This window comes from Lissotriton vulgaris, chromosome 1_1, assembly GCF_964263255.1.
Source record: "Lissotriton vulgaris chromosome 1_1, aLisVul1.2, whole genome shotgun sequence".
In the NCBI taxonomy this organism is placed as follows: Eukaryota; Metazoa; Chordata; class Amphibia; order Caudata; family Salamandridae; genus Lissotriton; species Lissotriton vulgaris.
Window position 1 is genome coordinate 447,122,103 of NC_141685.1, and position 18,532 is coordinate 447,140,634.

Sequence of the window (18,532 nt, forward strand, 5' to 3'; positions counted from 1 at the left end):
AGGTTTTACCCAGTAATGTTTGTATAGATTCCTTGCTGCCGGTAATGAAACAGAAGCCACAGGTTCAAATAAATAATTTTGCAAATCTAGACACCACATTCCCATGGATGGACGGACTGTGCTGTCTAAACATAAATAGATTGCCATCTTGTAGTGACAGAGCCTTGAGCTGTGCAGAGTCCTCGGCAGTAAAGGAAAGAGTGAGTAGGTCTTCTAACCTTGACTCACGCACTGAAAGGTTTACTTAAGAAAGCTGCTAGTCTCCGCTGATGACCTGAAGTTAGCCTAGAAAACTTACCCCGAGGTCATTTCACTTATCTTTTCTATCCCTGATTACACATTAGTTTACCTTACAATTTGAGTCAACGTTATGGTATGTGTTTGCCCACAACACCAGTAAGCCCCCATACCAAAAGTAGCCATGTGACATAACATTTTCTCATTTATTACATCTCCTTCTTAATCACTGTACATTCCAGCACCTGTGGTCAGGCTTACACAAAAATGGACATGATGGGGAGCCGTGGCCAACGACCAATTATGTCAAGGGAGCCGTGGGTCTAAAAAGTTTGCGAACTACTGGCCTACAGTAATAGGCCAACAGTCTCCCAAGCTAAAACTGTCCTTAGGTATGGTATCTCGATAGATTCTGCGCCCTCCCTGGAATTCTTGGTTTTGTCAAATTAATCTCTTGTGCAAAAGTCTCCCTTACACTGCACCAGAACACTACACTTCTGATTTAAATTCTTCATCTAGTCGTGTCTTGACTATGGTAATGCCATTCACCTTGGATAGCCAGAGAAACTTTGCAAAAGGCTCTAGGTGGAACAAAATGGTGCTGCCTGGGTCTTCACCGGTTCCAGGGGTAGGGACCATATCGCTTGACGCCTTCTTAAAAGGGAATTCCTCATTTGGATGGACAAATGGCCCAAAGCAAATGAGGGAAATACTTAGACTCTACAACTGTGTAGAACTAAGGATTCTGGTGCAGAGGCAAAAAGGCTGTTAAGCCACAAAGAGACGGCGTGCGGTCTGTGCGCTCCCCCAGGGTGCACTCTTGAAGGGGAAAACGTGTGTACCTCCAACCCATATACATCCCCCTGATGTGGGTGCAGTCGCTCTTCACTCACTACAAGTGCTTGAAGCCTTATCTTTGTCCCCTCTTTGAAATACAAGTCAGATGCTGCTTACACTATAAATGATGGAGCAGCTACTTCAAAAAGTCACTCCGCCTCCCACAAACGTGCTTCCCTCAAGGCACACGCTGTCAACAGTGCTAGCGGTTAGTGATAGGAGCAACGCCAAGATGTCGCCCGACGATAGCGAGTGATACTGACAGCAAATTGCTTGTCAGTAACTAGTCCTGTGTCAGAGATTCAGCTGGTTTAACAAATACCATGTTTGACCAGACGTAAGGGTCATTATTTAACTTTGTATTCATTGTCTTGAAGATGGTCCAACTGACTTTTTAGCCACAGAGACCGAAACATCGACCTTCTCATCTACTTCCACAGCTATTCAGTCACCATGAGAATTGTTTTCTGTTGTTTCAGATTCATTTTTCAATATAATAATATTTTTGGAATGGATGTTTACATACTTCACCCCGAGGTTATAACCTTTTTATAACATTATGTTACCTTAGTTCTTGTGTGTAGGTAGTTATACTACCTTGTACCCTTTTATTTACTTACATTAAAAAAGTTGATTTTTTGAAATATACACATACATGTTCAAATTGTTTATTGGAAGATGTATCAAGATTAAAATAAGTTAATTTAGAATTCTGACTGTTTCTTAGTCCGTCACTAGTGGAGGACTTGACAACAGATTGATTCATATTATTGGTGTTCATTCAGTTTGATTAAAATAAATCCATTGTAGGCATATTCACTAATTCATTGTGCCTCAAGGCAGTGGCAGGTTCATAGCTTGCTGAAGTTGATAATTTTCTTCATAAAATAGCTGCAACATAAAAATGTACTAATACGACTTTATCTGATTTGATTTGTAATATTGGAATCTTGCAAGTTAACCCAAAATTAGCATTCACGCATCACAATGTGTTAATTTCTAAAAGTGATGAGAAAGCCTGCCATGCTATTGGCTTGGATTGCACATTTTTCCGGATGTTTTTGTTGAAAAAATAGATAAGTACTAGTAGTGATCTACCGATAAGGGTTCTATGCAGCCTATTTTGAGACACTCAATGTCCTCTGACAAATGAGAGGGTTTGATAGGAGCTGCTAGAAGGAACTGGTTCCTCAGGAATAAGCTGTGTCCACATGTCTCAGTGTAAAAGTGATATCAGGTATCGGACTAGAAAGCTCACACATTTTTGTACATCTTGTTTTCTAAGTTCTTTAGGTGCTATTTCCTGGAGAGGCCCTACTCTGCGTCCATTATTTTAAAAAGACTCCAGAAGCAAAATGGTATGCTTATCATTGTTGGATAAAATTGGCGTCTGCGTAAGCAATAACTTGATTCACACGTTCAAAGAGGTTTCTGTCCATATTGTATAAACACAGAATAATGTAAAGGTGCTCCGGATACTAATATATAACAAGTTTTAAGACCAGCATTCCCTAAGGTACGCTTGTATCGTTGATTTCAAAACAATAGTTGATGCAGAAAAGTATGGGAAAATGTAACATATTGAGATGTTGCCACATTACTCCTGAAGACCATTATAAATTTTACATTTATGTTATGACACCTGAGCTGGAGTTAAACTTGGAAATTTGCCCACACTCAGGAATCAGATACAGATTAACAGAAGATTGTGCTTGCGTTCTTCTGTCAGTCAAAAACATTTTTCCAAGGACTAGGCTCACAAAATTACAGACATTGGAACGTATAGCTGGAGTAGTCATCCTGATAGTACACGAATTTGCCTCTAGGCATTACAAGTCCCGGATTAGCATAATATTGACAATTACCTAATTCGTAATTTGGCCAAATATAAAGCTTTAGTTTTATTTATTTGACCGAAAAATTAGAACCTTTTTTCATAAACAACTGCATGACAACCAGAACATAGGGCTACTAATAGTCAGGAATGCTTTTGAGGAACAAGGGGTACTCTAGATACACATTGCTTTTAAAAAAAATAAATCTGCAACCAATTTGCTTACTATGAGAAAACAATATCAATGTCTTGATGGAGCTAATGTAATTCATGGTTGTGATGTCATAGCGGTAAATGTTTGGACTCGATTTGGGTTATCCCTTACCTCATATCTGAGTCAGAGCATGGTGGAATTCAATCTAAAATGACAAAAATTACTGCTTGAGGTGTAATAGTTGAAATGTTGCTTATCTACGTGGTCCGCTACACAATGCTATATTGCAATGATTTTGAATTCAATTAACAATAAAGCTTTAAAAAAATATGGCCCACGAGGCTGTCAACTCATGTGTTTTAAATCCCTATCGTGACAGACAGCCTGGAGTCCTTGGTAAACCAGCTTCACAGCAGTCTTATAGAGAGGTGATGATCTAGCACCTCACTACTTCTTGACATACAACATTGCAGTGGTGTTGACCGTGTATGCAAACCCCATCTTACCCTCCACCCCCGTTGGATAATTGTGTGCTAGAAACACAACCGTCAAAACTAGAATGTTGATCTTCAGAGCCTATTTGTAAGTAGACCAAAGGTTTCACTTACGTAGAGGTTCAGAGAAGGGCTAAAACCTGCAATCAGGATAATCCAATACAGTGCAGATCTTGGATATTGGGAGGGCAGTGATGGAAGGTGCATACGTCAATAAGAGCTAAACAGACAATTCTCATGTGTACCCTCATTGCCATGGTTTAGCTTTGTATTAGTAGTGTAACACATGTCTGAGAAATCCTCAGAAACCAAACTATCTATGTAGGTGCCAGATAGGGCAGTGGAACTAGATATTTGTCTGGACGTAGCCATATAACCACTCCTTCAGCTAAAGAGCTGACAAGGCATGTGCCTCGCTTTGAGGAATTCTTTGGGAAGGAAGTAGTTGAGTAGAAGATACAAGATGATGAATGGATGATGGGCCAAAATAGTATAAACATCCCTCTTCTTTCTATACACTGCAAAAAAACAGAGGAAGCAAACACCCTGACAAATCTAGGTTTGTGATACTGCTTGTACAATTAATGATTTTAGAAGTTTTTTATACAGCATAACCATCTTTGGGTTCACATTGGCCTTCAGGCTTCAGATGTTCAGCAACAACAGATCTACAGTGGAGCAGTGAAGAAAAAGGTCATCATTTGAACTCTGAGCTCATATAAAGACTACAAATAAGCTGATGGGTAAGAACAAATCTCCATAAAGCTTCAGACACTTAGGGCCTGATTACAATATTGGTGGATGGTATACTCCATCACAAACGTGACAGATATCCTATCCACTGTATTACAAGTTTCATTACAGCAGATGTGATATCCGTCAAGTTTGTGACAGAGTATCCCATCCGCCAAGTTTGTAACCAGGCCCTCAGTGTGTCTTGCGCCGAAGGTACCTTTTCAGAATCTGTTGCATCAATGTGGTAGTATATGGATTAAAGTATTTCACCCTCTGTACACAGCTAAACCCTTCATTTTTTATAACACATGTTATTAGGTTTTTTGTTTTTCTTCAGCAATTAACATCCATTACAAAATAAACACATATATTAGGCACATGAAATTGCACAGTACAATCTGGATTAGAGAGGCTGCTAAGGTTACAGTGATAGCACCGAGTGTATACAGCAGCATTACATATCTTGTTACGTCTGTGCTTTATATACTGTGGTGTTAGGATGGAGCTTTAAGTGGTCCATTACTGTCTCTACTGCAGTACTGTTGCCGTATGATAAGAAGATTCATGTAATGAGTTAAGTAAACTATCCCACCCCTCCCCCCCCTCCCCAACTTCGTCTGGCCCGTCCCCACATCAACTTTGTGTCAGAGTGCACCGTTAGCTACTCCTGCTCTTACTGCAAACATTTCAATATACATTTTGTACAGTGTTGGATCAACAGGACTTATAAACCGTTAACATTTTAGGCTGGGAAGGGCCTGAGTAGGAAAGCTTCTACTACACCTGCGCTGCAGGGAATGGCGGTGGTGCAAGGGCCTTGAAAGCTTCTAGTATGGTATCCCAGTCCAGGGAGATTATCTTTTTGCGCAGTCCACGGGCTTCCTCCCATCGGATTGCAGCACTTTCCACGCTGCCCCACCTCACCACCTCTCCATGCCAGCTATAGAGTGATGGGCCTGTAACTGACTTTCCCCTCATCGTAATGGAGCGTTTGGCCATGAGTAATACAAGGTCTATAAAGTGAAGCTGCACCTTCTGTGCCTTGGGACGTCGAGACAACCTCAACAGGCAGACAGCAGGCGTCTCTGGGACAGGAATCCGAACCACAGATCTGACCATTGTGACCACTTCTGGCCCGTAAGATGCCAGCACTGGGCACACCCAGAGCATGTGGAGTAAATCTGCATCATCTAACTTACATCTGGATCAATGACATTGAGTGGCTGGGTATATGCGCTGTAGCTAGTGTGGGGTGAGATGTGCCCTGCGTAGGACAAATAATTGAATAAACTTAAAATTGGCGTTACGCTTGATTTTCTTGGGTGTATTCTAAGATCATACACCACTCTTTGTCTAGTAGTTCTGTGCCAAGATCCGTGGACCATCGATTGCGCAAGTCCGTCAAAGGTATTCTAGTGTGTGCTGTAATACTTTTGCACAGCCATTTAGTGAGGTGGCGGCCTTCCCCCATCAAATAGGTCATGTGGACCAGCTTGTGACGTGCCGGTGCCTCCATTTGTGGAGCCCAGTGTTTCTTCACATATTGTAGGACTGCGTGTGAGATATAATGTGTCTGAGACCCCATGGCATCTGATTAAATTACCATGATCCATAAAGGTGCCATCCTCAAACAAAGCGCCCACTGTGGAGATCCCTCCCTCAGTCCAAGCAAGAAGACGCTGCATAGTGAGTAGGCCAGTGGGGGTCGGGATGCCTAGGAGTAGAAAGTTATCAGAGTGTGTAGGGTAGCTTCGCGTGTAATGAGTGGATTTTTTCCAGTATGCAAGCGCAGTGCGAAGGAGTGTTGGGGTACCGGTCGGTATCCTAGCTGTAGGTAAAAGTAGCGTATGTAGCCCCCTCAGTCTATGTCAGCGGGAGTATAATCTATCTCATGCAGGTTACGCCTTGCCAACCAGTACGAAGGCCACTGTAGCTGACCAGCATAACAGTAAGTGCGTAAATCTGGGACGCCCAGTCCGCCCATGTCTGTATCCAGTTGCAGTTTAGCCAGTCCCACCCTACGGCAACCAGTGCCTCAAATCAGTTCAGATAACATCATGTTTAGTGAGTTAAGAAGCAGAGTCGGGATCACTACCGGTAAATTAGTAAAAAAATATAACAATTGAGGCAGAACCACTATTTTTTAGATCGCCACTCGGCCCATCACAGAGAGCAGTAGGGAAGACCAGAATGAGATCAGATCGAAGTGATCTGATAGCCTTACCTAAGTTCCCCTCTGTAAGATCCAGTGTGGTTCTGTACACTTGTATGCCTAGGTATTTGAACAGGTGTGTAACGACTTTTAGGGAGTATGGACCAAGCTGAATGGCCTCTGGGCGTTCCCCATGGCAGAAAAAGAAAGCATATGATTGATTCTCATATGCTGGCCTGAGAGTTGTGCGAAGGTGGTAAAAATGTCTGAGATAGGTGTGAGATCCGTGGTCAGGTCATTGGCGTACAGTATTATATCATCTGCATACGCAGAAATGACATGTGTAGTCTACCCGAAGCATATACCTGTCTGTCCGGCTCATAGCCGCACCTTGAGAGCCAGAGGTTCCAGAGCTAGCACGAACAGCTGCGGAGTCAAGGAGCAGCCCTTGCCAAACGGATATTCTCGTGAGATTTGGCTCCCAGTGAGAGCACAGCTAGAAACTTCATGAATACATAAATCTTGTTTCATTGTGCCAATGTTTTAGAGCTTGAGATTTTTTTTTGCTGCAGATTACTATAATTTGCTAGGGGCTAACAGGCTCATTGCCAACTTCAACAACACCAATACATTCCTTTGGCAGCATGGAAGTTGCAGATTGCAGGACACGCCTATCATCAAGACTTTAATGACTAGATTTTGGCCAGAGATTTAGACGTTGAAAGCTTGCCATTATGCAGGATGCTCACCTTCTGTTTGGCTTTTTTTGGCTAATAAACACTAGATCAAAGTTTCACAATGAAACTGCTAACAGAGTGCCTACCAACTACCTGGTTTGGGATGAATAGAAGATTCTTCTCCAAGAGTTAGTTCAGTTGTCAGTGTCACTGTACAACTCAGGAAGAACAATGTGATGGTGAAATGCAGGTCAAAATTGGAGTATAGAAAACCGAATATTTTTCTCTTCTCTAGGAGCAAGATAATTATTGCACAGAAATGGAGAGCCACGGACTGGCCAACAAGCGCAGTATGGTCACTGAAAATGAGAAACATTATGCTTCCTGAAAAAGCTCATTTTGCAAGTAGTGCACAATGTAAGAGGCACTTGGAACCAAATTAGATTAAGTCATCATTTTAAGCCCAATTAATTTTACTTCATTAATAGAGTATGAATGTATACAAGTGAGTGAAAAAAATGTGTAATTAAGCACAATATAATGAATGTAATGATGTACTCTTCTGGTGCCTTCGCAAAAATAAAGCGAAATACAGAATGTTGTAGCAATAGAAGTATTCCACACTCATCCTCTCTTTTGGAGATGTAAAGCACGGTCTTAAAAACATTGCATTTCTTTTCAAAACAAGGCATAAACCTCAATAAACTAACAAGTCAAAAAGTCAAACAAGGCCATGCCTTGTGTGACTGATACTTTTCCAAATATATTGTGACATTTAAACCTGTGTTAAAGGCACAATCAAAACACAAGAAATATAGGTTTCCTACTAAAGTATGATCTTAGCAAAGTTAAGTGTAAATGGGTAAGATAAATGCCACTAAATTATCTAAATTATCTATGTTTAAAGAGTGAATACATGCAAAAAATACCTGGTGAGGGAGAATTTGGATCTGTATTTGGGAGGCGGAAGACATAATAAATGTATGACGCAAGAAGGTTGTTTCGGCCATGCTGGTCTTGGTTACTTTCCAGGTTTTTGTGGAGTCTGTTCACAATCGATGCCATTGCTTCAAAGGACGCCTGACCTAGGTTGACTGGGAAAACAGACAGGTTTAGGCACAGCGGTGGACAAACACTTCACAAACAACCTAGGTTTATTACTAAGGCATCTCGATGCATGTCAGTTCAAAAATCAACATAAGATTAATACACAGAAATGAATCTTCCTCAAAACTAGAAAGGCATTTCGTTTATTTAAATTCCATTTAATGTTCAAATGGCATGAGGTAATCTTTTGCTTAAGTTGGGAAAGAAGATTGTTTCACAGTTACAATTGTACCACATGGACATGGAGGTCAGCACTCAGAACTGGCGAGGCTCAAATTCAAACTCTAATGTATAGGGCCACATCTGGGATCACAAAATGCAGATTAATGCACTCACAAGACCAGGTCACTATTTCTTATGTCCTGCTAGCATGGTTGAAATGTTAACAGTGAAATTAAAAATTCCAATTACTTTGTTTTTTACATTGCTATAATACCATGGGATAATCCCCATGTAGGGCATTCTTAAAACACATTTTAGATGTGTAATCCTCGTTAATTGAATTACAATTTGACACTATCTCTACAGAAAATATTTCCCTTCTGACCTGAAATCCAAAACCATGACCAGTTTACAAATCGCCAACATTGTTCGCCATCTTCACATTTTAAAACTACTGTTATTACTATTTACTTTCGTAAAGTAAAGATGGTTTCCATTTCACAGACTGTGCAAGGAAAGATTTAAGCCTAATGGAAAACGTTTAAGCTCAGAAATGCGTTTGTGAAAAATAAATAAATATGTGATTCTAAAGACAAAACCCCCTAAACAGAACTTCAGCACATAGCTTGTGCTTTCTACTTAGTCCTATTGGTGCCTATAAAATTAAACAGTAAAATAGGCAAGACCGCTAAGAAGACACTTTATAAATACTCTTCAATGTACAAAGAATTAATAAAAAAGAATTAACTAATAATAACATTATTCAGTCTTGGCGACAAAAAGAAACTAAAGTACTCCCATAATTTTTTTTTATAAACAAATTCCTATGCTTCCTTCACATCAAAAAGAATCACCAAGCTCTACCTGAACATCAAAACATTTGATATCAATGCCCAGCTCGTCCCTTTGAGGTCAAGAGAACATCAATATACAGATTTAGGTCGATGTATCAATAAAATCGACTTCTGCTTTGATTCTAGCATCTAAGTGGAAATAGCAGCACACAAAAAAACGTAGAAGAAGACGTTCAACGTTTAGGGCTGACAACATTATGAGGAATTTAGGGAGGTGCGGATATGCCATTAGCAACAAACATATGGTTATTATGAGGGGTATAAAATACTTCTATCCATACATAATGAAGACAATATCATTTTTCTCAGCGCTCCATACCCAAATAAATGGTACTTGCCTGCCCACCGAGTTCCTTTTTTTAAGGTCAAGGAACTCCTTGCAAACTTGAAATGCCCTGATTACAAACAGTTGAGCATATTTTTAAGTTCAATGCGTCTTTAAAAAGAGACAAGCAATACATCATAAAATGGCAGTCACAGCGCCACAAGAGCAATAAGTGAGTTAAAATGCGTACAGTTACAACTTAAAAAACTGTAAAGCTTAAAAATTCAGTGTACATGGCAGCACGTGGAGCAATCAACTGAGAAAGTGCATCCAATCAAAACGAGAAGCATTACAGTGACTTGACTAACATTCCTAGGCATTGTGGTACGCTAGATTAAATTCAAAGCATTAATTATGGGACGGTGCAAGCGTGGAAAAGCCTATATATGTACTACTATATAGACCTCAAAAACCCTCAAAGGGTCCACTATGATGCTACAAGTTGAATGCCTAGAGCAACCTGCAATTAAGAGATAAACACCACACCTTCGGATCTAATCCTATAACCTTAAGTACCATAAATGAAAACAGAGGCCAGAAAGTCAACCATCGCTTGTTTTCCGCGACCTTACGGCAGTTTTGAAAAACTAACATTCTAAAGCAAACATCAGGATGGCCTAAAAACTGCAAGTAGAGTAATGCATTCCTGCACTTTCAGAACTTAGTACTTTAAAATAGGTTTTAAGTAAATATATAAAATTATGTCTAAAAATGTACATTAGAACATAAAGTAGATCAGCGATTGATCAGATAGCCATTCGCACAGACACGCCAATGCAGTGCTTTCAATAGCTCTCTTAGCCTCCCAAATACACAGAACCCGCCACATCGTACCAGCTCTACAACGAAGGAGAAAAGATCTTTCCCAACGTGGCAAACCTAAGGTCAAATACAGCACAAGCTCATCTAATACTAATAACATAGTAAAATCCCTAATAGAGTGTTTATTAGATTCTGTGAATAGCCTCTATGCTTGGCTGAGTCCCTGAAAGCAAAGCTTAACCACCTGCAAAGAAGGTGATTTAAATTTTTCTAACAAGCTTAAGTCTTTCAGGGTGCTTTGCACATACCCCAGGCAAGCCTCTGGTAATCGTGTAAACGTCCCTCTTCAGACTCATCTCCTTATTGGCCCAGATCTTAACCCACAACAAAAGAGGGGCCAACTTCAATTGCTCTGAGATATACTGTAAACCAAGCTCGGTGTGAATAAGAGAGTGAGAGCTGGTAGAGGGAAGACATAGGTGCCGTCTACATATGCGGTTGTCTTCAGTCTGTAAAGGGATAGAGTTAAAATATCCTCAGACCCCTGCTACATACTGAGCTGCCGAAACACACTGCAATTTATATAAATTCAGATAGGGGAGAGAGGGTCACTCCACTTAGAGTCTGAGGGAGATTAAATATTGCACCCGTCGACCTACTAAGCTTCAATCAGGAGTTACTGATCTGCGAGTCACAAGCACAGAGGAATCAACCACTATTCCTGATAAAAAAAAAAACTATTGCCACAGCTTAGGGCTGGACTGTAAACCACGACATAAGAACTATTTCTCCTACTTCGCCCACAAGCCATAACATAAGACTTCCCAAAACAGGTGGCTCGATCTATTTTTCTCATAAAGGTCACAAATTACTCCACCAGTATGCAAAGTGTTCTTGGTGTTCGTGCCATAAGTATTGTGTAGTCTTCATAAAGTAGCGCTGGGACCAGCGAGTTCCCTGTATTTGAGACATCACATTTGGTACCAACCAAAAAAGAACTCAAGTCATTAATATAGATAAACAAAAGCAGGGCCAAAATACCACCTTGGCACTTTCCTCTAGCAAACGCAAAAGTGTCTTACATTTGATCTGTTAACAAGCTATCAGTGGCGACACAACCGATATGGTGGAGAAGCGTCACCCCACCCCGTACCCCGCCAACCTCAAATCTTGAAAAATAAAAAAATAATAAAACAGGATTTTATCTTTTTTTTTTTCAAGTTCTAGTCTTGGGGACAAGGCCATAGCAGGGGCAGTCAGGAGAGGGAGTGGTGGGCAATGCTATCAGTGCACATGTTGGGGCGGCCAGCCATCAAAGCTGTCTCAAACCCAGCTGGGTTGCTGGGTTGGAGGCAACAAAGCACAGGATCCCAGACTCCATGGGAGCGCAAATTCACAGTGCTTAGGCTAATCCTGACGCTGCTTTCCAACATGAGACCAGCGTCAGGATTGGCCACAGGGAAGCCTCTGCTGCAGTGAGTACTTGGAGAAGAGCGGCGGAGCTGCATCAGGTATGCTTTCTTTTCCTTTTTTTCTGTTTTTGTGTGTCGGTCCATAAATCAACCCCCCACCCCCTGTCCCGCTACTCCGCCCGCACTGCAGCTGCTACTGTAAACTATTGTAAAATTAGTAAAACATAACTGGACCCATTGACAAAAAAAATACTAAATCTGCCCTCTAAGAAGTACTGCTATAAACAGATGCAGATTTGTTACTTTTGACATTTTACTAACATTGCTGGGCAGGGCCGCCTTTAGCATTGGTGGTGCCGGGTGCGACAATCTTTTGTCGCCCCCCCCACCCCATGACCTTCTCCCCGGATTCCCTCACTACCACCCTAGAACAGTGACCCCTATCTTGCCATAGCCCCTCTCTTGCATGCATTTCATTTTTTTAGGGCGCTACTCATACCCGTGTACGTGTCGGAGCACTTTACATCACACACACATTCATCATGTGTGTAAATGAGTATATAGGAAATGTTATATAAGACAATGAGGGTTACAAGGTGTACAAAGCACGTCATTGGTACTAGTAGGCAGTATATTTTAAGAGTTTGGTCTGGAGAAGCATATACTCAGGATGTACAACGTACCAAAGTGGTTATGTTATGTTATATGTTATGTTATAAACCGTTTTGTAACGCGCTCTGTTACTTGTGAGTATCCTGGCGCGGGAAACGGATCAAAGCGGCAAAGAACAAGACAAGAGAATCCTCCTAACCTGCACTCGTAAATAGGTGGGTTTTCAGATGTTTTTTAAAAGCAGTTACTGTCGGCATGGAGCGAAGGTGGAAAGGGAGGGCATTCCAGGCTCGAGCAACCACCACCGACAATGACATACCACCCAGTCTGGCGCGTTTGAAGCGGGGAAGAGACAGTTTGAACAATGAGGCAGATCTCAGGGTGCGTGTCGGGATGTACTTAGTGAATCTTCTCTTCAGATAAGAGGGGCCTTGGTCATGAATTGCGCGAAACGCCAGCACCAAGGCTTTGAACCGAATGCGTTGTATAACTGGAAGCCAGTGAAGCGAGCGCAACTCCGTGCGCACGCTCTTCCACCTAGGGATGTTAAATAAAAGGCGTACAACCGCATTTTGAACAATTTGGAGGCGATTAACCAGGTATGCTGGAATGCCACTAAACAGTGCATTAGCATAATCAAGGCGGGCCAGTATTAGTGCTCTGGCAACCGACTCTCTGGCCTCCCTAGGGAGCAGGGGAAAAAATTTGCGGAGCATTTTCAGAGTGGCAAAACAGGTGCCAGTGAGTTTTTTGATGTGGTACTCAAATCTGAGATCCTCCGTAAACCAAACACCCAGATTTTTAGCAGGTCTTCCCATCTCGGTTGGGCCAGGAATGTTAGGGGGCCAGAGTGTGCTCTTGAATGAAGGGGGAAAGGAGCCGTAAAAGAGCACCTCGGACTTGTCCTCATTGCACTTCAGCTGGGCCTGTGTTAACCAGCGAAATACTGAGGACAAGCAAAGATGAACAGTGGATGTGTCCAGGTTGTCATCTGGCCAGGTAAACAGCAGCTGGGTGTCATCAGCGTACCCTACAATCTTAGCCCCGAACTGTTCAGCCAAGTATACCAAAGGTGTAATGTATACATTGAACAGAAGGGGGCTAAGAGTGGACCCCTGCGGGACCCCTGTAAGCAAAGGTCTTTGCTCCGAGGCATACGGAGGCATCCAAACCTGCTGGGTCCTATCTGATAGAAAAGAAGAAAGCCAATCAAGCACCACTCCCCCAACACCAATGTCTGACAGCCGGCCAAGAAGGAGATCATAAGGGACAGTATCGAACGCGGCAGAGAGGTCCAATAAAATTAGGACCGCTCTGCCACCTCCATCAAGACACTCCCGGATGGCTTCAGACATCTCCACCAGGGCCGTTTCGGTGCTATAGGCAGCCCGAAAGCCCGATTGGGCCGGGTGGAGGGCATTAGATGTTTCCACAAAGCTCTCCAATTGAAGAAGAGCAGCCTTCTCACAAATTTTTGTGAGAGCAGGCAGGAGGGAGATGGGTCGATAGTTTCCCGGGACCGACACATCTAGTCCTGGTTTTTTCAGGAGTGGAAGGAGTTTAGCGTGTTTCCAAACCTGGGGGACCACGCCAGCGGCCAAAGAAAGATTCACCAATTGCGTGGTCTCACTGCAAACAGTCTCCGCCACTTCCGAGAGCACTCGGGCAGGGCAAGGGTCGACCGGGGAGCCCGATTTAAGGGACTGGAGAAGACGGAGAACATCCTCTTCCAAAACCTGTGCGAAGGTGGTAAGTTGATGCACAGGGGGTGCGGGAGAGGGTGAGCAAGGGCCGGCTACAGAGCGATCAGCGGGAAGTGCCTCTAAAAGGCCTCGCTGGATCTTCGCTATTTTAGTTATAAAAAAATTAGACAGCTCCTCACACCATTGTGCAGAGGACGGAAGGGCCATGGCTTCCGCCACAGGGGACACAAAGCTTTTGACGATCGCAAAGATCTCTCTGCTGTTGTTGTTGGCCTTGTTAATGCGCCCGGCATAATAGAGACCTTTAGCGACCCTAATAGCTCCATAATAGTTTTTTTGAGCAAGTCGAAGGGCGGATTTAGCCTCGGGGCTATACTCTCTCCTCCATAAGCGTTCAAGTCGCTTACAGCCCTGCTTCAGTTCTCTTAGTTCTGGGGAGAACCAGGGTTGGGAGGGCGCGCGTCTGGCTCTGGTCAGCGCTGTTTGTTTGGTAGAAGCAGTCGCCGCCTGCCCTATCCATTCATTGAACTCCCCCACTGCATCGTCCAAGCATCCCTTGAGATGTGGGCGAGTGTTAGACAGGGCCAGTCTGAACGCAGGTAGATTGATTTTTTGACGATAACAGGTGGGGGGCGGGGGGCTGGACTCTGCCAGCTCCCAGCTAAACCTGATCAGGTCATGATCAGACCAGGATGTTTTTTCCACCGACACTGGCTGGATGGGGAAATTCGTACATACCAGGTCGAGCAAGTGGCCACCCACATGTGTAGGCCCCGACACCCATTGTACTAGCTGGGCAAGCTCCAGAATTTCCCCGAGCCTGCGAGCCTCGGAGGAATCAGGGATATCCATGTGGACATTTAGGTCCCCGACCAAAAGAAACTTAGGAAAGCCTAATGCCCGTGGGACTAGGTGTTCTTCTAAAGAGTTGAGGAATTGGGTGGCTGAGCCTGGGGGCCTGTAGATCAAAGATCCACCTAAGGTGAAGTGGGGAGAGGTTTTGATGGAGAAATGGAGAACCTCACCCCCTAGATTCTCAGTGAAAGGCTCAGTTTCAAAGCTCCATCCCTCCTTGAACACCACCGCTAGTCCGCCCCCTCTACCCAGGGGGCGGTCAGCTCTAGCTATCTTGAACCCCCTGGGAATGGCGAGTTCAACGCTAGGAGCGGAGGTACAAGTCAGCCAAGTCTCTGTAAGGAACAGCAGCTCCAGTTGGCCATCTGAAAGTAGTTCAAAGATATCAGCCGCATGCTTCACTGCCGATCTAGCATTGATCAGGCCCGCCCTGATGTTGGTAGTGGCGGCATTGCTAGCTGAACGTGGAGCGAGAAAGGGTTGGGGCTGGAATGCACACATAGTACATCTTCCCAAAACATTAGCAGGGTTAGCGCGTGTGCACGGCGAGCCCTTGCTATGAGGGGCAAGTCTCAGAAGATCCGCTCGAGAGTATTGCAGCGTCTCTGAGCTAGCCAGCACAAAAGGAGGCCGGGCAGGGTGACTGGCCCTGGGCCCGTCCGGGGCACGGACGGGCACAGACGGGCCCTCCTTTGGCGCTCCTTCGGCGCGCAGTCGGCGTGCCCGCTGCGCGCGACCGCTGCGCGCTCGAGGGCACATCGCTATTTAAAGGCCAAGCCCCTCCCCGCGCTGGACCGCTAACTCGAGTCCAGCCGGGAACCGGGACTACCAAAATGGCGCCCGACCTAGCCCTCCACTACAATCGGCACTGGCAAGCCGCGGTGGACCGGGGCCCAGGGGGACCGGTAAAACGCTCACGCACACAGCGGAACAGCAGTTGGGTTTGCTAATAAGATGGTATTTCTACCTAAACTAACCCTTTTTGGTAACATTAGGATTATGAAAGGCTGAGGAAAAAACAATGTTCCAGCCTATGCCATGAAGCTCTTCGACAACAGTTTATAGGTCACTGTGCTTTATTAGGATTTTAAATCATGAACTGCAAACAACAACAGTATCACTGTGACTAAAGCAGTAACCCAACGAACTAGCCACATAAGAAAAGAGCTGTAATATGTATGGTACATGTTCTGTGCACCAGGCATATTAGCCTTCTGTGTTACTTTATGCTGAGTCAAAACTGCAACAAGAACAAAAAAAATATTCCATCAGGTACATTAATCACCAGAGTTATCTTGACATTTTTATTGCTGCCTGAAACTGCTGGACACATTAATTCTGTACCATAAGCTATTTCTAAACACAGCGGGCTCGAGCTCGGCGCCAGGTGCAGCTAAACCGGTCGTACTGCCCTAAAGACGGCCCTGCTGCAGGGACTATGCCTGGAAATCCACACCCGTCACAAAGTTGCAGACATACAATTGCCTCTGTCCTGTGACATAAAGACTGCTATTTTCCAAATGTAGAACTGCACTGTATAATTCCGTTGTGGGAAAAAGTAGCCCGGCTGTGCAACTGCCATTCCACCCTTGGGCAAAAATACTCCCCATACACACATCTCATAGTAAATCCTGGGCAGGCTTGGGCATGTTTTATCACCCTTCCCACACTGGACAAACATCTGACCCTTTCCAGGGCGGGAAAGTGGCAGAAGCGGGCTTGTGAACGTTCACCAAAGCAAGTCACGCCTGGGTCCTCGCACTCCTCACAACTGTGTCATCATAAACAGACATAGTGTACAATTATGTAGTTGTAAATATATAATGTTTCTTTCGTGGCCAGACATACCTAAGTCCAGAGGTTAATGGCTCAAAATAACAACGTAACATGTCATAGTAAAGCGCACTTTCATCCTTCGGGGCACTGAATACCAGATGGTTACTGTTACCCAACACAACGTTATTTATTTACCGACCTCGAAAGGATGAAAGTCTGGGGGGGCCCACTCGGCTCTGAACCTGGGTCCATGTGGTCAAACATAGATCCCTGGAGCAGATGCATTGAACCGAGCGCCACCAGACCCAACAATGGTTCTGTGATTGGAGCACATTCACTTTCCTTAATGCACACAAACTCAACAATTTTCCCAATTACCGTCCTTAGATCAGCGAGGATTGTAAACCTAAATCTGAACCTTAATTGTTCCAAGAACTGAATACCTGGGCCGAATATGCAAACGTCACTGGATGACAAATTATTGAGAAATTGACGTTTCTAATGTGCTATAACATTTTTCAGGGGTAGAGACTTCTAATTGCTGGTGTCTGTTAGCCTTAAACTGGTGCTATCACGTCTCCCTGTTGCTGTCATGGAAACCATTATTTATACTATTGCACATATTTACTGATGTTATTCTTAAAATCTGCGTTTGAACATCAATAGGATATTTTACGGGTTTTTATGGCTTTTAGCTCTGTTGGTAGTCAGATGTCAACTTTTTTGTGTTTATCGGTTTTAATGATAACTTCTGTGATTGTTTAAGCAAAAGCTGCTGTTACGTTCGCTGACGGCTCCTTACAACAGTTTGATTTGCAGTGCACAACTCAGAAATCAATATACAGTATACAGATTGAAAAATATTACAAAAATAACTGTAGCTCCCCTCTACATCCACACTGCATTAAGGCGCCACTATCACATCCCATAACCATTATTTCAGCGGGCTATTACTATCCCATCCCTATACCTCCATATGGTCTCGTACCCAAATTGGATAGGATTGGAGTTAGAATACTAAATTAGACTTGACAAAGTAATGGTGTGGAGAAGTATTAGCTAAGCTGAAAGAACTATTTGTAACGGAGAAGTGATCTGCTGGTTGAGGTATTGGTGCAGTGAAGTAATTGCACGATGTCTCAAAATACTGACAGAAGACAGACCTCAAATAAAATATTATAATTACAAAAATTAGATATGCAGGTAGGGATTAAGTTTTCTTTAAAAAAAACAACATAAAAATACATCCTAGAACAAAGATAGCTTTCCTTGCCAACAGGTCCATAGAAGATAAGCTGACCCCCGCCTCAGCACCTGACATCGCCATAGCCATCCTGGAAGGCTACAAGATCGCCCGCAGAGACCGCACCAACAGAACAGGAGGTTGAATTGCCATCGTCCACAAGAACACCCTCAGCGTCTCGACTAGCACCGACGACACCGTCAGCACCGCCGAACACCTGCACTTCCAGATTCACACCGATCCCAACACCACCCTCAGAGGAACCCTCATCTACAGACCCCTTGGATCCAGACCACAGTTCAGCGACTCCATCACCGACCTCAACAGCACCCACGCCCTCGCTTCCACAGATTACATCCTCCTCGGGGACCTGAACTTCCACCTCGAGAACGACGACGTCAACTCCACCACCCTGATCGACAACCTCGGACTCAGACAGCTAGTGACAACACCCACCCACGCCGCCGGCCACACGCTAGACCCAATCTTCTCTGCTAGCCCTCATGTCTCCTTCAAGCACACCACGAACCCCACTAGACCAACGACCGCTGCGTCCACTTTACCTTCAGGAAGCCCACCGCACATCGCTGCACACAACAGA

General features: G+C 43.9%; 1 protein-coding gene across 11 annotated transcripts in view; it reads right to left on the minus strand.

Moving 5' to 3' along the window:
* DOCK7 (dedicator of cytokinesis 7) overlaps positions 1-18,532 on the minus strand; it is an 864,306-nt gene that overhangs the window by 349,196 nt on the left and 496,578 nt on the right. For all 11 annotated transcript variants that reach the window (XM_086953476.1, XM_086953469.1, XM_086953439.1 and 8 more), the window contains one exon: positions 8,050-8,214. In XM_086953476.1, coding sequence (XP_086809602.1) covers positions 8,050-8,214 — 165 coding nt within the window. The remainder of the gene's footprint in view (positions 1-8,049; positions 8,215-18,532) is intronic.